Here is a 21,844-nt window from a genome sequence, read left to right on the forward strand (position 1 = left end):
CCACCGTCCCCACTTCGGTGTCGATGTCTATCCGTTGTTGATACCGAGTGGTCTATCTCCATGTTGTGGGGCCAACAATTTGGTCTCAAGGAACTGAGGAGAAGGGCAGGAACCTGTGGACATGCACAGTGGATGGTTGGGGAAGGTTCCCACCAAAAATGTTTTGCCTCGGCTATAGAAATTTCCCGAAACAAGCTCCGCACTGGCGCAGAGCCCATATGTGTGAATCCACAGGTGACCACTGAAAGAACCACAGTTATAGGTAAGCAACCTGTTATTTTTTCACCATTGAATCTCTCCCACACCCCCAATGGCTTTCACACTGTTTTATTTATTGATTTATACCCCACCTTTCTACCAAGAAAATGGTACTCAAGGTGGCTTGTTACTCTAATGTTATGATACACTATAGAAGCTATGTTATCTGACTTCTGGCAGCAAGGTCATTCCCTGCTAGGGAAGTTTTGGTGTTCTTCAAAAGGCTTGAACTTTAGAGGGACTTAGAAGCAGTCTTGATCTATGAAGTCATAATTTTTTCAGTTACTGAGTAATATCTCAGTAACTTGTAGGTCCTTATAGGTCCCTTCCAACTCTGCTATTCTGTGATTCTATGATCTAGATGCTGGCAACATATTAATACTATTTTGTATTAATTCATATTAATACTATTAATTCCTATTAATACTATTTTGCTGTTAATTCTGTTGAATATACAACATTGTGTGGGGGGTTCATCTTATAATAGTTAAGAAATGATATTGCTGGTCTTTAAGTAATCCATACTTTATTAATTTCCATTTGTCAGTTGATGTTTACCTTCCTCCAGGGTGGATTTGATTTATTTTTGCGGGGGGAGTCACATGATTAAATCAAGTCTTTCTGAGTAGTGATTTAAATCACTACTCAGAAAGACTCGATTTAATCATGTGACTCCTCCCCCCAAAAAAGTGCACTCTTCCTCGCTATATTTTACACAGAGTTACCAAAGACTCATTCTTGCTAGTATAATCTTAATATTTACAACCAGATGAAGGTTTCATTTTTAGAATAGCAACTTTTCAGATTAGTTTTACAGTTATATCAAAAAATACTGATTTGGTAAACACATCATAGATAATTATGAAATTATTGCGAGGTGAACTATCTTCAGTTTAATAGGTTAATCATTCATATTTGGACAACTTTTCTGCTGTTCTTTATTGGAAGGAGAAAAATAATCTTACAGAAACCTCTGGAAGAACATGACATTGTGAATGGATTAATAGAATTCATTTACCAAAAAATTTAAATGGCCTCATGCTACATAATTAAAAACTAATCCTTATTTCATGATGAATAACCTTTGGACTACAATGTATCTTAAATAGAAAGCTGTCTTTAGATAGATTTTTCCTCAAAAAGCATTTTATTTAAAAAATCCAATTTAAATTTTAAAAAATCCGTGTTTTTTTTAAAAAAAATAGTCATTGATTTTTATCCACCCTGCCTTCCTCTCTCCCTTTACTGCAATATAATAGAAGAAAAACCTACTGATTATCCAGAAGAGGGAGCTGGTGAGCCTTTGAAATAGAGGAATAAGCTTCATATTCCCTTGTAATTCCTTTGCCTTCATCATTTGCAGTCTGAAGTAGAGTTCTTAAGAAAGGATCACTCAAGATTTCTTGAATCAGCAGTTTATTCCTAATAGTAGGCTGCCTTATGAGGCCTAAAGCATTTTCATCACAAGCTACCCAAACTATTTTCAGGGCTAGGAGCAATGCCTTTTGTGGGGTAAAGATGCTGACCTACTAGTGATTGCTATGGCATTCTTCAACATCAGTCTCCTTTTGCTGCCATCCTCCTCCCATTAAAATACGTTGCCCTGGGACTGCAGACTCTTGTCTTATCCATCAGCCAGAGTCCAAGGGCCAGTGGAGGCTGCACCCCCTTATTTCGAGGAAGTACAATGGGGAGACCAACATGGCCCCATATATTGGCCACAAAAGCTTACTTTGCCATATCCTATCAGAAATAACCTTGTAACTAAGAGTTTGCTCCCCCACACCCAGTCCCTTTTCCTTTTGTGTTACATTTTTAAAACTATAAGCCAGAGTGCAGGGACTGTCTTACTAATTTTTGTAAGGCACTCTCAAAGCCTTCTGTGGTGTAAGAGCAAGGGAAAAATGCTTTAAATTAAGAGTGAATGAATGAGTAGCACAGGTGTCAAGCAGCATGGAACTTGTAATTTGCCACATTTGCAGCCAGAGTGGGAGGATGTGGAATTGGTGATAATGGCCACTGGAAAAGGAAGTTGTAAGTTGCCAAGTTGGGGGGTGTAGTTGCTTTGGCACATGAGAGAATGGGTTTATGGTGGACTGGTGCCAGTGGGAAGGAGGCTATGATGGGAAGTTGGAAACTGGAAAGGGCCTAGTGACTGGGAAGAGTGTTGATGCTGGTAATGTGATTTTGGCAAGCAATATGTGGTTGGAAGAGATTGAATGATTTGGATGGGAAGGGGTATTTTTAGTAACTAAGGACTGGTCTGACTGTTACCATTACTCTATCAAAACAAGTGGTTTTATTTATTTATTAAATTTATATACTGCCCCATAGCCGAAGCTGTCTGGGCGGTTTACAAAAAAACAATTTTGGGAATTGTTAACATGTTCAGTAGGCTTCTGTTCAGTAGGAGCATTTGAGTTTGATTAATATGATCATAATATTAATTATGAAAAAATTGAAGCCAGAGAATGGTCTGGGGATTAATGAAATTGTTACATTGTAAAAGTTAAACAAAATTATGTTGTCATGAGCTGCCCTAAGCCTTCTAAAGGAAAAAAAACAGGATATAGGTACAATAAATTATATTCATATATAAATATAATCTCAATTCTCTGAATGTGGAGCCATGTGTATCCAAAGCAGCATAATCCACACTCAAGTAATAGGTAGCAGCAGGCTTGGGGAACCCCAAGGTATGTGGAAGTACAACAAAACTTGAAGGGCGGGGGAAGCAAAACAATTGAATGAGAATTGAGTGTGCTGACTGACTACAGGAGCAGGGATGGAATGGAGTATTCTAGAGGAGGGCATGGCTGGAACTCTGAAGAGGAGTATTCCACACTTTTTGTTGCTGGTGACACTTATTTCTTCTAATTGTGAACTCAGATAGACAAGTGCTTACCACTTTGGAAACAAAATAGTGTTAGCCAAAACTAAGTTTCAAGGTACGCAGGTGCTTGGAAATTAAAAGAAAGACTTCTTTTTAAAAAGTGTCTAAGATGGCCTCTGAGCTTCCAGGGTTGAGGTTATAGAGGTAAGAACATTTTAGAGTAACACATCCCATTGTCTTGGACCTTCCAGATTTGCATTAAATACCAAAGGCAGGAACCTTTATCTTTGCTGCTTCCTTTTGTTTGGAGTGGGAAAACACTGCTGCCAAATCACAGCTATGCTCAAATCCTGTATTTTTATAGGCAGCTCTCTCATGCAGAGGGGATGAGAGAAAAAGGGTCTAAAGGAACCAAACATTTGACAGACTGTATGAGTTTATAATTGAGAGCAGTTAAGGCCTAGAATGTTAGGGTGTTCTTTTAGGGGGGGGGGAAATATTTATTTATTTATTTTATTACATTTATATACCAGAGAGTATATAAATAAATAAAATTATATACCAGAGAGCTTCAGCTATGGGGTGGTATAGAAATGTAATAAATAAATAATAAATTAATAAATAATAAATAAAAGTAGGGTTATATGGGGACATTCCTAATGATTGGAAAGAGAAAAGGATACATTTTATCTGTCCCACTCTCCTGATTTGCCACCATCTCTACATGGGAATAAATGGCTCAGGTTTGCAACTGATAGCCTCTGATCTGAGCCGTCTAGTACATTATTAACTGAACAAGGGAAGGCTTTGGTGGCTCTGGAGCTGCCTTTTTTACTGCCCCCACTCCCTGGCCTGCAAGGTTCTTGTTAGAGGTTGGCTGGACGTTTGAACAACACTCCAAAGAAGTAGGCTAGATTGTAACATGATTTTGAAGGTCCCACTTTTAAGAATAATTCTCTAAACTTCTGAAGCTTCTGTTATCCAGGTTTGTCCTGTTACGATTGTTTACTTTGTATTTGCTTTTGTTTCTCCAGAGCTCAAAGGCTTCAAGAATCGAAAAATAAAACTTTTGAAGATATGCTTCATTGTCGGGAAGTAGCTGTGAAGAATATTGAGGAGGTTTATGACCAGAAGCTAAAGAATGAACTCCTAAAGTAATTTATATGCAGACTCCTTCAGAGGATGCATAACACACACATAGATAAGCAATCCCATTGTAAAGAGAAATGGCAAATACACTACATAAAGAAGAAGCAGAATTTTTATGGAGTGTTTTTATATGCTAGGGAGTTTTCTGTGTGATAGGGGAGAGGTGGGTTGAAATAAGGGGCATGGGTACTCTTGGGCTGCTGCTGTGGGCCAAAGAAGATTTATGTAAGAACCAAGGCTATTGTTGTTTCTTGTTCATCCTTTTGGTAATGACCTGGGGCCCTGCTGGGGGAGTGGGCACTATTTCTTTAGGATTCAGATTTTAAAGCCTGTCAGTGGTGTTGGGATTGAAGGGATATAGCACTGTCCAGGGTAAACAAAACACACTGGTTGGGGTTGGACATCACTTTAACAGCTACTCACGGTATCTTCTTTTGAAATAAGCTACTGTTATCCCCACATGATCAGACAAGCTACTGTGTGTAGTTTATTAAACTACTGTGCATAATCTGATTCATCCCCCCCACCTCTGTCCCGCTGCAGCGCAATTGCGCGTTTCTCCCCTGATAGACATTTCTGGGATAGATGATTTAAGGTGTTCCCAGTTGTGCACACACACCCCATAGACACTTCTGAAATAGCCTGGGTTATCAGAGTTAATTTGGCCAAATAAGCCATCATCAATTAAACAATACCCAAGAGACGACACAATAACCTACGGTGAGTTAAATAAACCACCATGGCTTATTTATCCCATTGTAGGTTATCGTGATGTCTGAACCCAGTCACTGGCTACCTTCTCCCTGTCACAAATTCAATAAAAAGAAACTGAAGTGGAATTCTAAGCATGCTTATTCAAGTAAAATTCATTAAGTTCAATGAGTATTTATTTATGCCGCGTGTATGCTGTCGCATAACATCGAGTTCTTGGGCATCTTAGAATAAATAAATTTGAAAATTATTTAAATATAAAATAAGAGTTGAAACCATAAAACCAAACACAACCTAAATGCAGCACAGAAAACAAAATTTACAGCAACCCAGAGTTAAAACACAAATTTTAAAACTAAGAGGCCTAGACTACGTGACTTATTTGAAAGTGTTGGCTGAGTCTTCAGCTGGCACCAGAAAGACTACAAACATTGCCAGGTGACTATCACTTTATTAAAGTAATAGGATTGTAGCTTTAAAGACGGATTCTCCCTCTGGCTTGTATCCAAAGTTACAGTGGAATTTGTCATTGAGGAGGCTCTCCCTTTAGCAATAAGAGCCATGCTGGCAGTGTTCAGTTGAAATAATTGTCCATACATCTGTTAAACCTAAACATCCCTCAATACTTCTGGGATAAACTCATTTTAAAAGCCTTTTTGGTTCTGATATATTACTGCAATAGAAGATACTATATCAGATAAGATTTCGAAGATTTTTTTAAATAAGGATGATCCCTTGTATTTATATGTTGTAAAGTTGTTGCATTTAAGAGAAACCCTGTCCTTTTATCTTTAATCCTTTATTGAGATGTTGATAGATTTGTTTGCATTGATTTATTTGCACTGATTTAATGGTTAAGTCAGGTAGTTAATCAGTTGAAGCTGCAATCTTATAACCATTTACCTGGGAGTAAGCCTAATTAAAATCAATGGGATTGACTTGTCAATAGATATCTGTAGGATTGCATTGTAAAAGTCTTCAATCAGTTGACAGCACTTTGTAATTTTTATTCTTAGGTATCAACTTGAACTAAAGGAAGAATATATAGCTAGAACCAAGAAAATTACTGAAGATGAGAGAAAGCACAAAGGTAAGCTATGTTTTTTAATCTGTTTTTTTAAAAATTGACTTCTGTGCATTTGTTCACAAAATATGTAATATAGAACTTTTCCTGTTTCCAATCAGAAAAAGCTATGTTTTTGCACGAAGAGACCATTTCTCTTAATTCAAAAAAGCAAGAATTTGAACAAGCTGCATTGCGTGCAAAAGAGCTTGAGGTAACTGAAATTAAGACGTATCTGTTTCAGGAATGTATTCCGCTGCATTCACAATTTAGAGGAATAAGTGTATCATTTTTGGAGTATAAATGTATTCTCTCAAATGTCTTGTTTCTAATGTACTATTTATTTCCAGGTGGAAATAGATTCTATCAAGGCTGAAGTGTTGTTATTAAGCAAGCAGAATCAGTTGTTGATGGAAAAGCTAAAAGAAGTCTCAGATTATTCCACGCTAAAAGAGGAGAAAATGGAATTTCATGTGCAGAATAAGCTACTTAAACAACAGTTGGAGGAAGCGCACAATGAAAACCTACAACTCAGAGACAGTTAGTGTGAATCTAACATTCTTTTTGGAATTTTATCAGCAAGGATTTGCAAAGATAATGTTTCAGAGATGTGGTAGCACTTGATATAAGTGCTACTATATCTCTAAAAACATTATCTTTGCGTATTATACACACAATTATCCTGGTTGTGCTTTTTATACTGTATTTTGTATTTGTGCTTTTAACCTGTTGGTTGTTTTATGATGGTTTTAATTTTTGTGAACCGCCCAGAGAGCTTCGGCTATTGGGCGGTATAAAAATGTAATAAATAAATAAATAAATAAATATAAACAAGAAGATAGGTATGTGATAAAAATATTTGCTTTGCTTTTGCAATGCTTCAGGAAGTAATTACTAAATCCAAAGCCACCTCCTTGAAGTGTAACTAGCTTTGTTAGGAGAAAGATGTGTGTGTTTTTGTGGAACTGGCACTGCTACTTTTTGGATAGTAATAATGACATCACAGTGGATTTTTTTTAACATTTGAGAAAGATTGAACGCACAGCCATTTTTGCCACAGTAAGCAAAAAAAAAAAAAAGATGGCTGTTCCTATTGCATTTTAAGCTATATTAAGAATCATTTCATTTTTTCCATCTTTTGGATGTGCTGAAGGGGAAAACATACCTGTTTAATAAATGCTTCCAGGAAATAGGATTACATTACATTACAATATCACTTGCTTCTAATTATCTGTCAAGTGTAATTCAGAGCCAAATACAATAAGCATTTTCAAGGCTTTAAATGCAGCACAACCTGCAAACAGCTACCCCAGAAGTACCAAATGCAAGAAATGGCAACCCTATTTCTTACCGCTTATAGCAGCTGATCCATGTTTTGTTAATCCCTGCTTGATACTGAGAGTTTCAGTGCCTGCCCCCAGCAGAGAGTTTTAAGGAGCCGTACATACTATTGGAATTCTAGTAGCACAAGAGTGCAGCTGTATGTTTTACAGAACATCTTTATTAAATATCATATGTTAAACTTTATAGTTTAAACAATTTTTACTAAAGAATTTACAGTCCTCTGTGTTTACATTTATAGAACTAAGTCGGCCATCATCTGAATATGTGATCCTTCAAGCAGAATTGAAAAGAGTGGAACATGCTAGAAAGCTTGAACATGAAGAGTCTGTAACTCAAAAGCAATTATTGGAAAAACAGTTACAAAATGAGGTAAATTTCACCATTTTGTAGACTTGCACTAATCTTTGTAAAGATCTTTGGGCAAGGAGGGGAGTCTGCATTCATGGGGTTATAGCCAGTGTTAGTCCTACTTGGAGTAGACCCACTGAAATGAATGGGACTTAAGTTAGTCATGAATTAAGTGCCATTCATTTCAGTGAGTCTACTCTTAAGTAGGACTAACATTAGATACAAACCGTCTTCTTCATCTCTTCAGGTTGGGGAATGGCACTTCAAAAATCAACAATGCTGATTAACTGTTGGGCGGTTATATACAGATAGATATATATGAAGACAGCACACAACTTCATACCTCTGGGTTAGGGCCATTGTTTAGTTCGCCTAAACTTTTTAAAAAAATATATAAAGACTGGAAAATAATTACGTAGATCAAATTTGTTAGTCTTTAAGGTGCTATAAGACTCTTCATTGTGTTGCAATAGACTAACATGGCTATGCCTCTAGAAAATGTAGATCAAGTACTTGTTACATAAATGAAGAGCTCTTTTGAATTTGTAAGCCATTTTTTCTTTGAAATCTCCTTAGGTTGATCATTGTGTAGAATTAAAGTCCCAGCTGTCAGAATGTGAAAATACTATAAGGAAGTTGAATGTACAAATGGAAGACCTGAAATTTCAACTGAAGCAAATGCAGACAGGTTTGAAGATTCTCCCCTTTCATTCCCCACTTTTAACCTAACTCTGTCCAGGATCAAGCTTGAGGGAAATCTTATTAAAACATCCATTTCCATGAATTATACACATTAGTTTTTTCATTAATTTTCTGCAGACGTGTGTTGTCTGATATTGTGAAAACTTCATTTAAACTATTATGAAGAAAAATCTTGATCCTATGCGGACAGTATCTGAAACCAGGAGAATCTAGGCAAAGTTTTGAAGTAAATGCCTTTCATAGCTACACTTTGTTTCTTCCTGACTACTAGCCATCCAGCTTAATTTTTCATACCTTTATGTCTTTCTGTCCCTGCCTTGTAGAGAAATTGTCAAGGTTGCTTGAAAAACTGAAATAGAGTGAGTTCAATAGATATGTGGGTTTTTGTGTTGCAGGAATTTTTAAACCTCTTAGAGAGCTTTGGCTACTGGGCGGAATAAAAATGTAATAATTGAAATAAATGAAAATGAAAAATTTACTTTGAAGGACAGCCTTCCCCACTCTGGTGCCTCCAAATATTTTGGACTAGAAATTCCACCAGACATAATCCACTGAAAACTGCTTCTGAGCATTCTGAATTTGTTTTCATTGGGTCTTGGTAATGGGTTTCCTATTAATGGATTTAGGATTGCTCCATAGGGAATTTAGGGTGGTTCCTAACAATTACTGGCAGAATAGGATTTTTCCAGTTACTTCTTTCTGTGCCAGTGCCCTGCATCCCTTCCCTTGAAAAGCTAATCCAGAAGGATCCTCAGGAACTATATGGGATACAATGAGGGAGGGAAACAATGAAAAGAAGGACCATCTCCTTGTGCAAATGGAAGTGTCTTCTGCTGGTGCAAGCAACCTTTGGATCCTATCCTGCTCTGTGACTGTGATACTTTCTGTTAATTTTAATATTTTCTGCTGATCTTGTTTGATCACACTTGCTTGAAATAAGTTTAATTACTTTTCTATATGAAAAGGTATTTTGATTTTTAATTTTAATATTTTCTGCTTTTCTTGTTTGAAATAAGTTTAATTACTTTTCTATATGAAAAGGAAATTGGATTTGCATGCTATTCGTATGAACAAATCAAAATTGATAATCATAACTCTTTTTAAATTGTTTTCTTTGTCTCTGTCTGAAATTCTTAACTATCTAGCACTAGAGAATGAAGTGTATCGGAATCCTAAACCCTCTTTGGTTGATCGTTCTGTCATTGACTTGATTGGTGACAAGACTGTACCTCATGATGTTTATATAGACGGTGCTTTCTTGAAAACTCGTCCTATGGCTAATATTGTTAGAATGGAAAATGCCTCAAATCCCAGTCATCAACATTGTGTCCTGAGATCCAGTGCTTCACCAGATTCTGATTTAGAATTTGTAGCTAATACGAAGGTTAGGATAAAAGACTTGGAGAGAGAAGCTGAATATTTAGAAGAGGCCTACAGGAATTACCAGCACAGAGTCATTCAAAGCACAGTTGGCCCAGCAAAGCCCCCATATTCTTCACCTTTGCCAAGTAACTTTATCACAGCATCTCGCCAAAGACTTTGCCTTGCACAGGATGACTTGGGCCCCCAGGAATTTCCCCTTAGCTGTCAAAAAAGTAAAAGCTATAACTGGACACCAAGAAATGGGGATTGCTTGAAAGATCATTTGACACCTCCCCACAAAAAAGCTGCTTCTTCCAGGCGTCTGTCTTCAACTCCTCTTTCCAAAACAAGGCGAAACGTTCGTAGCAAGTTATTTTCTGAAGGTAAGTGATTTGATACTCCTCAACTATAAGAGGATTATATTTATTTATTTATTTATTTGCTTGCTTGCTTTGTGTGAATAGCAGGAGTTGCTGATATTGGAGTTTGGAGCCATGATGGACTAGTATTCCCCTGCTTGAATGGAATTAGTATTTCTAACCTCCAGTACTACACTCCATATCTGTCAAACTGCTAGTCTTTTTGCATGTGGGTGGTTAGTCTTATCCCTCAAACTAGCAGGTGGTTAAACCCATCCCTCCAAATAGCTTCTCCAACATTCTCAGGCTGCTCCAAGTTTTAAGATATCCATAACAGAACGTCCAGGCAGTATCTTGGCTCTATCTGTTAGAATTATTGCATCAAAGTTGTAGTGGATGCAAATGATTTTATCTACAAAACGTAAGGCAAACTGGTCACAACGGGCCTTTAACGGTTCAACCTGATGATCTACTGGCCCTGCATTAAGTAGACAGCTAAGCACCTGAAAACGCTCCAGAGGTCACCCTTGAGCAAATGCAGTGATCAGAGAAATATGCTTTTTTTCCTGCTGTCATCACTGTCACTGTAACCTGTGTTTGATAATATTTGCCCTCGGTTTTCTGCCATCTATACACTAGATGTTGTTCTTGTGGTTTTGCCATCCTTAATTCCATGGAATACCATGGAGCAGAGATAATTCTATGGTTTGGTGACGATATTTTAGAGCAATTGTGTCTATAGCCCAGGCCATTCCTACTTCCAGGAAGCTATTCTACTTTTCTCTTTGGTATGTTTATCCTTGTAGTGTTGCCACCCCCTTTTTCTGATTCCACAAGTCTCCCTTCTTTGTCCAGAGGCCAAGTTTTAGAATATTATACAACAAACACTTTTTTTGTTACAATGTCATTTAGATTATTTAGAGAAGGCACACTCCATTATTTTCAGGGAAATCAGATTCCCCTAATTAATTATAAGACTTGGAGATTATACAGCAGCCCAATAACTCTAAATTATTTATTTTAGCAGGTACTGAAATCATTCCTTAAAAAAGAATTCTGGCTTCATTAAACTTTTTATCACTATTCATATTTGAAAACTATACTCCTAGTTTGTGTAGAAAATTGGAAGACATTAAGGACTCATTGCACATTGAAGTTCATGAATATCATCATGTAATGTGGCAGGTATCAAGTGTTTTGTAAGTTACGATAGCTAATCAGGCACAATTGCATGAGAAAAAGTGGTTTCCTTCTGTTCTGCAGATACAACTGGCGCATCCCGTGCAGCTCCCCTTGCGAATGTTGACCAGCCTCTCTCTCCCATTCTGAGAACAGGCAACCGTTCATCTCCTGAATCTGCTTCTAATATATCAGCTTCGTCTTCTCCAGTTCCCAGTGAACCAAAGTTAAGGTATTTTTTTAATAAGGCATTTTTAAAATATGTGGTGGTAAAAGATCTTCAGTTTTGTAATGACCCATTTCTTGGTACCTTTAATCAAAGATTCTTCCAAGACATGGTTTGTCCACAGGTACCTTAGTAGTCATACTGAGTCATTTTGTTTGGATACTGAGTTTGGGTATACATTACACTCAGAAACATGAGGAGATAAAAAAAACTTTCCTCTAGTACACATGTTATTGAATGGCAACACCCTTTTTTGTGAGTGGAAGGAAAAGCAGGCAAAACAGTGTGCCCCCTCTTCTTTTTGCTCTTCCCATCTTGTGGCTTTTTCCACTGCCACCAAGTGCAAATCTTTTTCCTCTCCTCTGATTGTCTCCATCAAACCAGCCTTAAAACTTTCTGGGTCTCAAGTATCTACTTTAGGTAGTGTGTGTGTGGGGAGCATATGTTGCAGGGATTGGCTATTAGACATGGCATGGGTAGACCACAATGTTCCAAATAATAAAGTTTAAAAATTGACTGAAGAAAAATGTTAATAGGAAATATTTTAAAACTTGGATGGATATACACACACAGCACAAAGAAACATACAAGCAATATGATAAGAAAACAACCAGTGATTCAGCTACAACATCCAACTAACCTAAGTAGACTGTGTCCCTATTTTATCCAGGTCCCTTATTTAAACGTATCTTATTGCCATTGTCCAGCTCTCTCAATCATTTCTTCAGTTCTAGCAATTCTGAACCTTTCTTTTGTTTAGAACTCTCCACACGATCAGGAAAATAAGCTACTGTGCATTGCTTATTTTCCTGCCCTCGCATCTCCTTTAGAGTCCTCCCACTTGGGTGGGATTGCATCCTAGCTTCCTTTGCTCTGGATACCACTCCTCGCCAACCACAGCATCATATTCCTTTGATCATACTCAGCTTCTAGTAAGCTGTCGAAAACTGCTGTCGAAACCCTGTGTGACTATAAACCAAGGAGCGAAAACCCTGTGTGTACCAAAAAGTGGATGGCGCAAATAAACCCATGGAGATTTGGAGGATCGGGACAAAACTTCATGTACTGCTTCTCCCAGCAGGGAAGGCACCTGCATCCCCCTTTTCTCCCACATTCCATTCGCTTCCCCACTGGCAGTAGCTCAGTTTTCCCACTTGCACACTTTGGTTATAGGGCCTAGGGCAATTGGCGCTATATGCTGCTCCTCTTTAATTTTACTTTGCAATAAGTCACAGTAGCGCATCAGCACTATTTCAACATACTGCTGGTTCAACAATCCACTAGTTCATAGCTGCACAATTTGGTGCTATAGGATGCTGTTTCGTATGTTGTTTTGCACTATGTTGTGGTAGCTCAGTAGTGTCATTTCGCAGTAGTGTGGCTTCCTGCATTAACTACTTCACAGTTGGATGCTGCTCTTTATTTTTGCTTTCCGCTATAGAGCAATAGCGCTACTTCGCAGTAGTGCGGTTTCACTCATTTCCTACTTCGTGGTTGTGCACTTTGGGTTTAGGGCAATTGGCACTATGTGATGCTGCTCTTTGTTTTTGTTTTGCACTATGTCAGTCAGTCGGTTTTAGGGGCAGTTCAGAGCTTCTGTCATTGGCTATTTGTAAGTGGCAGCTGGGCAGATCTCAGAAACCGAGATCTAGGAAAAAGAGAGGGAGATGTCTCAATCAACAGGAAGTAGTCAGTTGTATGACTACTCCTTAAGAGACTTCCTTTGGTGTTGGCTTGTCATAATAACTATTACCCAGTCATGAATTTACCCTTTGGGGGCAAAGTGCTGAAAAGGAGATAGCAGTTCAACTCCGGCACTCCTGGATGTAAACGATTATCTGAACCAATTTCAATCTGGCTTCAGGCCTGGTTTTGGCATGGCAACAGCCTTGGTTATCTGTATGCTGTTGACACCTAGCTTTTCTTCTTCTTTGTCATTTGAGTCAGGTAAAGTTGTACAGGTGCTGAACAAGTATTCAGTAATGGGCTGGACAGAGCTGGACAACATGTGTTCTGTAGGTTTGTTTTGCAGTTCCCACTTGGTTCCCTGCCTTCATGGTGCGGCCTCCATCCTGGTTGTGCTGCCGGATTCCCTATGTGTCTTGTTTCCCAGAAGAGTTGTTGGTTCTGCAGAGAAACTGGATGCAGGAGGATCACATGCTCTGTTTCTCTGCAGAATTGTGTTCCCCACAACTCTCTGCACTTAAGAGCTTCTGCTGAGAATCTGCTCCAAGTGGCTTGCTTACTGGAAGTGCACTTAGAAGTATATTTGGGCTTTGTTAACTCAACAGGCAGCCTTGATACTGATAGTTTTCTTGATTTAACTTTCATTCACTTCAGGCATCTTCTCCAGATCTGCATGAGGACTAGTGGCTTTAGACTCTAGAAGGTTTTCTAAATTAAATGTAATTGCTTTTCTTATCTCCTTCCTTTTAGTCTTCATCAAGAGCAAGATGAAAATCACGTTACTGACTCTGCAAATCCTGAGAAGCTCTTGTATGAACACCTTGAAAACCATGGCTCTGACAGTAAGTGTAAGTTTTCACTGTATCTTTTAGAAACAAACACTACAAGACTTTTAATACTAAGAGCCAATTCTGATTTTATTAGAAAAAGAAATTGCACAAACGTCTGTCTTATTTTTTGTTTTTTCGTATCTCAACTTGTTTTAAAGTAAATAACAAATCTTGCTTTTCAAGTCACCTATGTTACCTGGAAGTTGTGTAAAGTGCTGCTCCCATACTGTCTGTAGCCACAGAAACTTAACCTCTTGGGCACCACAGCATGAGAGGCAATATCATATGTAATCTTAGACCTGTTACACTCCTAGCATTAGATGCAACAACTTAGAAGTATAATGTTTCTGCCTGGCCCACTCTGTCTCTCGCTTTCTCCCTCTGTGTGTATGTATGTGTGCGTCCGCGAAAGACAGAGATGTCATCCAATGTAGTATGAGCTACCCATTAAGCTCAAGAATTGTGTGTTCTGATTGTTTAAAACAATCAAACAAAACCCAAAACACCATCATTGAGCCATCCACCATATAATCTGCCAAGAATTCTGTTCAAGGTTTAACAAAGGAGAAGAGCTAATGCAATCCAGCAGAGGTATGCAAACAGCGCATGCAGAAAAGCAAAATATGCAGATGATGTACAGGATAAATCAATGAAGCCTTCAAAGAGACATAGGTTAAGAACATGTCAGAGTAAAGGAGTGCTTTGAAAAATGCCAGTCCTCTGCTGGCATTTAGCATGGATTAGGTTTGCCACACCAAAGTCTAAAATAATGAGTTTAATGAAAAGGAGGAAAACAATTTGAATAAAAAATGCAAAATAACCCCAGAACAATAAAATAACATCAAAAAGAGGACATGAAAGAGTACGAAAGCTGCATACATAAACCACATCTTTTGTTGAACAATTTCTTTGGTGGAATGCAAGTTAAAACTTTGTCCAAGGTAACTGACACTTAAAGACTTCTGTTGCTATCCCACAGATCCTGTTGTTGACTCAGTTTTGTATGGGAAGAGATGAAAGAATAGATGGATGTGTCCATATGTGCATGTGTGTGTGCGTATATGTATGGTTAGCTTCCATACAACACACATGCAGCAGACATTTGGTCAAGGAACATGTGTTGTACAGTATATGAAAGATGTACGAAGTACTCTGTGCGACAGGTACCTCTGACTACTGGGCTGGAAATTGAGCCTATAAATTAACCAGGATAAAGGCAGCTGTTTTCTGACAGATGCTGTAACATTAAGGTTTGTGTATGGTGTTACCAAAACACATAAGTTGAAACAACTGGGGAGTGACATGACACTTGCAGGTCCTAGCAGATACAATTTAGTTTGAGGTGAAGCAAGCAGTAGGAAATTTTTGTGGATTTTAAACTTTGCAAGCCTACATTGAATTGAAGCTGTATAACCACATTGGTTAACAAATGTGTTGTAAGAATTAGTTTTCAAGCCAGACAGTGCCATAATTCTGATTAAAGCAGCAGTGTCTCCCTTTGAATTTTAATCATTCTTGGGGTAATGCTTGGATTGCCAAGAAGAGTATGTAATTAATGACTTACGCTTAGACATTCTGAATTCCAGTTATTCCCACACTGTGTCCATTTTTTGCCTTGCTTTGATAATTGCAGAATAATGAAGGCATTGTTCATACTTCTCCTCTAGATCAAGAGGACATTCCAGAACAGCTCGGAAGCGATGTGTCACATCCATCTGGCGACATTGTTAGGAGGAGCCATGTCCTACCTTCTGTGCCAGCAGCAAGCATTTCAGAGCAGGACATAAGTGAGTTTTCAGCTCAAACATGTGAATTCTTTTTTTTAGATTGTTTGTGGAAGTGGATGCTTTTGAGGCACCTTGCCTAAAATACATGAAAATCTTTTTTTAAAAAAACCAGCTACTATTCGTAATGGAGAAATGAAAAGCACAATTCATGATTGTAGGTTTCTTGTGTGATTGTTTTTGGTTATTGCTAAGGCCAATTTTTTGTCTAAAATAATTTAAAACACTAAAACGTAGCCTAACTGTGAAATTTCCTTAAAACTCTCATCAATGTTTGCTAATGATTAGCATGTTACATATCATCAGAAATGTCTCCAAAATTCATGTGAAGTAGGTTCATTGGCAGTATTGAAAATAGGTGCCCTGCACTTCCAGTAATAGGCACTTGATAGATCAAATTTTAAAAGTTCAGGTCATGACTTTGGGAGTCAGTGGTGTCAGTAGCGTGATGTGAATTCAGCACATGAAGAAAGATGGTGAATGTGTGGTGTGTTTCCCTCCTGAGTTGAGCCAGGTATACTTTGTGAATGAGGAAATTATCTATATTGGATAAATATTTGGTGGTATATGGATGTAGCCTGTAAATTCATTGTACAATATATGTTCACAATATATTTCATGGTTTAGGGCTGTTTCATCCAACTTTAAAACATAATTAAGAATGTCTGTACCTGAAGACAAGTAATCACATTGCACTTTTGAAGATAAGGCAGCAAAGGTATAGAGAAATAAATGCCAGCATGGTAAACTTCAGTGCCTAAAGTAAAGAATCTAAGTTAAGTTCTATTTCTCTTTATTGATAGTAGTCTTTTCTCTCTACCAGTAAAAGTATAGAATATACTATTTGTGTTAATAGCACAACCCTATACAGTAGGTTTACCATGATATATGGCGATAAGATGATTCTTAACTATATTTGTTCCAGTGCTGAAGAATGTATAACTGTCCACATTACACATTTACATTTGACTTCGTTGGCCTACGATTAGTTGGATATTGACCTGCATGTTTTAGGTAGAGTAGAGATGACAACCGTAGATGGTCAAAGGCATCCTGAAGAATTGGAGGACCAAAAATGGGAAGAAGAAAGGAGAGATCGAGAAGAAAGAAGGCAGAGAGAGAGACAGGAAGCTTTGGAAAGAGAGCAAGAAGAACTGGAAAAATTGAATGAATGTCAGGTAATGGGTTTCATTTTGACTGAATTTAAAGTATATATGATAAACAAGTTTTTTTTCTCCAGGAAATGCATCTGATTAGGCTGACTAGAAAGTACATAGGCATTTTCAGAGATTGAGTCAGTGTTGTAGGAGTGGCCATTGCCTGTAGTCTGCACAGTTTATGTCATAGTCTCATAGTTTTCAAAATTCTTCTGAGTTTGTTTGTCTTTTTCTAGGGTATTGAAATGTAGCTAGCACTGCTGTAGTTGATGCATATATGTTTTAGTGTGATGGTTATGGATAGTTACTGGATAGTTGCACCATCACACAAAAATACTTCACAGATTCTTTTTAAGGTTTTCTTAGTAGGTGAAAGGCTGTGTGTTTATCCACTTACGTGTATCCATCTAAAGATAAACAATACATTGTTTTCCTTATGAGAGAAATTGACTGGATCAGAAGCAATTTGCCACCTGCTCTAGTCTACTTTGCCATTGCATTGATTTACACGAGATATGGGAAACTGCTGTAACTAGAAATGTAGAAAACACTGCACCGATTTTTCCTTTTCTGTATAATCCCATTTCAAAAGATTGGACAGTTATCAAGCTATTGATGCTAGATCAGGACTATTTATTTCTAGTGCTTCAGTGGTGGGAAGGATGTATATTCTAAAAAATACATCTGGACATTAGGGTGTCTTGAAGATATTCCCTTTTGGGAAAAGGGTGCAAACATTTTCTTAGGGAACTGACTTTTCTACAATGCACTAAATCCCACAGTGAAAACTAGATTAAAATGTCCTTTAGTTGCAGTTTAAACAAGCCCTGGTTGATTGATATGGGGATTTTTTTCTGTTTGAGAATGCAAACATAGACCTGGTTCACATGATCACAGAGTAAAAATAAGCCAGTGACTTATTTCCTCTCCTGCATGTGCCAGGGAGGATTTGCATAATTACCCACGGCAGCGCAGTTTGTCATGTTGTGTGAACCTGGGCAGGGTGTCTTGTTGCTGTGAGTAAGCTGGGTTCTGGGTGGCTTGTTACCCATGGAAACAAGCCACTTTGACTGGGTTCGCACAACACGACAAGCCACACTGTTGAGGTTAATTATGCAGGAGGGGAAAAAAACTGTTGTACTGGGCGGGAGGAGGGAGAGCCATTTTGGCTTATTTTTACTCTGTGATCATGTGAATCTCCGCAAATAGTTTTTACAGTTTACCTCTACTAATTTAGCACTGTTTCTTCTACATACTAATGTAAAATTCCTGTGAAAATATAGGACGCTGAGTGTGGGTGGAGGGATCTGCTACCAGTAGAGCAAGTTTAAGTTTATCATTCCTCTGGTCCTGTTAAACATTGTTTTTCTCATGTTTTACTTAAGCATCAAGAATTATTGGAGACTGAGGAAAAGCAAACTAAAGAATTAACAAACTTGGAAACCAGTATAACGAAGTCTGAAGAACATGGTGATGGTGATATGTCCAATCCACTGGAAAAATACATGAAAATAATACAGCATAATCAAGAGCAACAGCTTGCAGACAAGGTAGTATCAGCTATCAATGTAGATAGCGTGACTTGGAATAAGTGTTCTCAAAGAAAGAATGGAGAGCCTTGACATTCCCATCATATTTTCTCAGCAGATATTTTGTTTCCTTTTTCTCATTGCACAAGCAAACATGCAAGGCAGACTGCATTCACAACCAACCAAAAGACAGAATAAGGCCTATGTTTTGCTTAAAAGGTCAAAGACCTTTTATTATATAGGAAACTCAGGATAGAATTTCTATCCTAGGTCCCTCCTTCTCTTGCTAAAGATCCATGTAAGGCACAATCCTATGCATGTTTAGACAGAAAAAAGCAATGCTCCCTTTGGGAATGCTGGAAGTTGTATGGCTTTTTCTCTGTCTAAACATTCATAGGATTGCACTTAGACAGCCAGTTTATAAGTAGTAGATAACTCAATATATTACCCAATTCATTTGTTGACAAGCAACTATAATTACTTAATATACTTTATAGTGATGTAAAGCTTGCAGAGTTTTGAAGACAAGCCAATCAAGCAGCAGATAACTTGAGTAAGCCAAAACTGAAAGTTAACCATCTTGAACTAAATTAGTGATTAGCCTAAAATGACTGATTCCAGGTTATAAGCCTTACTTGATTACAGCTTTGTGGCTTATTCAGTCATGCACATATAATTGCAGGCTTCTAGAAGCTACTCCTTGGTAGATGTGGAGTTCAGCTTAGGGAGTAATTGGCAAAAAACGCTGTTCACTATGCACTTTTTGGCTGCATGATATCAAACACAAAAATAGAACAGTAGAATTTTTGAATCTTACAGCTGGACACAGAAATCCTCTGAAAGTGCATTTGTGCATTGTAGCATCCAATATTGAGTGCCACAAAACAGTCAAGGCTAATTACTGTAAAGTTCTGTCAGCTGAGTGTTTCTGCCCTTTTTCTCTTGTGACCATAACATGTTGGTAGTATGCAATGGTGACCACTGTCATTCCAGTTCAGGGTCCTCTGCTTGGTCTTCTATTCTTGCATAGAGCTGCTTTACAACATTTCACTTTTTACAAATACAGATCATTTGAATTTGGCAATGATAGTAGAAAAAATAATGAACAATTACTTAGTGTATACATTTTGGGTTTTAGCACTTGCTACACAAGTACACAAAAACGCACACTTCAAGATTAGCTGCAATGGAGACCACATAATCTGGTCTGCAAAGTCTTCTGTTGTAGGAAACCATCAACATGACTCATTCAAATATGCCAAACTGAAATTTCTAATCAAATAATTTCAATTACAAAGGTGTTCAAATATGAGCATGCATCTTTTGAGACAGAGCAAAAACTAGGTCAGCAATTAAGGGTGTTGCTGCAACAGTGATTTGCTGTAGCTGGCTGCAAGAGAAAGGTAAATCCAGCTATTTAGGTCCTCCCCTTCCCTTGAAATCTCTATTCCACATAGTCATCATGAACAAGCTAGTTTTCCTTATTGCTTTCCCTCCGTTTTGCATCTCTTTTGATGGTAATGCATTACGGAGGGATCTGTCCTTGTACAGCACCTAGGTTTAAATCCTTTAAAATACTTGTTCTTAAAATATAGGTTCTTGTAAGACACTAAAACACCCAGTAACTTTTTTCTTTTTATTAGAACTCCAAGAAAGAAGAAGTTGAAATATCATCTGAGAGACTCCCAGCCAGCGACAGGGAGGACAGGTTTGCATCTTTGCATTTCTGGTTCATATTTTGCAGTGTTGGATTTGGTCTGGTCCATTAAACACTTTGAATTGTATACTAATTACTTTTCGTAGTGAATATCACTTCTTTGTCTTATCTGGTAATCTTAAACGATGTATTTGAAGTGTCTTTTAAACATTTGTTATTGTTAAGATAATGGTTTAGATCCAAAGTTCCTGTGTATGGAACTCAACTCACATGATCTTTCAACTGAAGGAATGGGGAGAGGCGATGTTTGCCAATTCGCCTTGCAGCTCCAGGGGATTGGAGGACCTTCCTGAACGATGTCAGAGATGGCACTGGGAGCTGCAGGGAGAATTGGCTAAAACCACCTCTTCCACTAGTAGGAGCCTCTGCGTAATAGGAGTTCACACAAGATTAGCACTGGCTCCAACGCAAGATGGGGTTCCCAGGAAAAACTGTAAGATTCATTGAAGGAGCCTGTTCCAAAATCCACTCTTATCTGTTTCCTAGCTTTAGTGCTGCAGGCGTTCATGAAGACCCAGACGAAGATTTTTGGTGAACATCAACTAGCAGTAGCTACTTGACCAGAAAAACGGACCCATTAAAGAAAAGATACAGATTCTGCATGGCACTGAAATATTTCCATCTGCAAAGTAATTAATGAAGAATAGTGCTTCTCCGTTTAAATCTACTTCAGCGATACTCTTCCAGAATTGATATTACAGACTTTACAAATGATCAAATGGCTTCAGAAAGCCAGTGAAATTCAGAGGTTTAATTTCTTTCTTTCTGGGCAATATAATTGAAAAAAACTGATTATTTTACTTGAACATTGACTACATTTCCAAGAAAAAGTCAAATACTTCCCTATAGAAGATCCATGTTTCATATTTTCACAGTTCATATTTTTTACTTAGCATTTTCAAAAGACCAAACATACAGACAAGGGCTTTTTTAAAATTTGTATTTGTAATGATGACTATTTACTATTAAAGCACACAGTATTTCAATCTAAATTGATACATTCACATTATGATGATTATTCTTAATGTTGTTCAGAGGAAAAAGTGAACATTTAAGTTTGGAAATGGCTGAAGTGCTAGAAAACGTTTCCATTTAAAGAAATAGAAAACCAGTAGGCAACTTCCCATACCTAAAAACAGGCATTTTTGTGTCAGTGAGATTGGGAAAAGCTGTCTGGTACTTAATAAAAACGTAAGAAAACTTATGCTGGATCAGACCAAAGGTCCATCTAGACCAGCATTCTGTTCACGCAGTGGGCAACCAGCTGTTGACCAGGAACCCACAAGCAAGATGTGATTGTAAACCACCCTCCTGCCCATGTTCCCCAGCATATTGTCTCTGTTACTGAAGGTAGTACATAGCCATCAGAACTAGTAGCCCATTGATAGCCTTTCTCTCATGGAATTTGTCTAAACACTTTTTAAAGCCATCCAAATTGGTGGTCATCACTACAACTTATGGTAAGAAATTCCATAGTTTTAAGTATGTGCTGTTTGAAGAAGTACTTCCTTTTATCTGTCCTGAATCTCCCACCATACAGCTGCATGGAGTGACCCCGGGTTCCAGTATTTGAGAGAGGGGGAAAAACTCTCCCTATCCATATTCTG

At 37.9% G+C, this 21,844-nt stretch overlaps 1 protein-coding gene across 1 annotated transcript in view; it reads left to right on the forward strand.

The window, feature by feature from the left end:
- The window catches only part of OFD1 (OFD1 centriole and centriolar satellite protein), a 33,558-nt gene extending 12,329 nt beyond the window's left edge, over window positions 1-21,229 (forward strand). The window contains exons 9-22 of the mRNA XM_063126391.1: window positions 4,126-4,245; window positions 5,968-6,041; window positions 6,137-6,228; window positions 6,365-6,554; window positions 7,597-7,727; window positions 8,283-8,394; window positions 9,554-10,153; window positions 11,393-11,540; window positions 13,971-14,068; window positions 15,718-15,837; window positions 16,849-17,012; window positions 18,377-18,541; window positions 20,164-20,228; window positions 20,724-21,229. Coding sequence (XP_062982461.1) covers window positions 4,126-4,245; window positions 5,968-6,041; window positions 6,137-6,228; window positions 6,365-6,554; window positions 7,597-7,727; window positions 8,283-8,394; window positions 9,554-10,153; window positions 11,393-11,540; window positions 13,971-14,068; window positions 15,718-15,837; window positions 16,849-17,012; window positions 18,377-18,541; window positions 20,164-20,228; window positions 20,724-20,772 — 2,128 coding nt within the window. The 3' untranslated portion in view covers window positions 20,773-21,229. The remainder of the gene's footprint in view (window positions 1-4,125; window positions 4,246-5,967; window positions 6,042-6,136; window positions 6,229-6,364; window positions 6,555-7,596; window positions 7,728-8,282; window positions 8,395-9,553; window positions 10,154-11,392; window positions 11,541-13,970; window positions 14,069-15,717; window positions 15,838-16,848; window positions 17,013-18,376; window positions 18,542-20,163; window positions 20,229-20,723) is intronic.
- Window positions 21,230-21,844: the final 615 nt, after the last annotated feature.

This window comes from Elgaria multicarinata, chromosome 5 (genome assembly GCF_023053635.1).
Source record: "Elgaria multicarinata webbii isolate HBS135686 ecotype San Diego chromosome 5, rElgMul1.1.pri, whole genome shotgun sequence".
In the NCBI taxonomy this organism is placed as follows: Eukaryota; Metazoa; Chordata; class Lepidosauria; order Squamata; family Anguidae; genus Elgaria; species Elgaria multicarinata.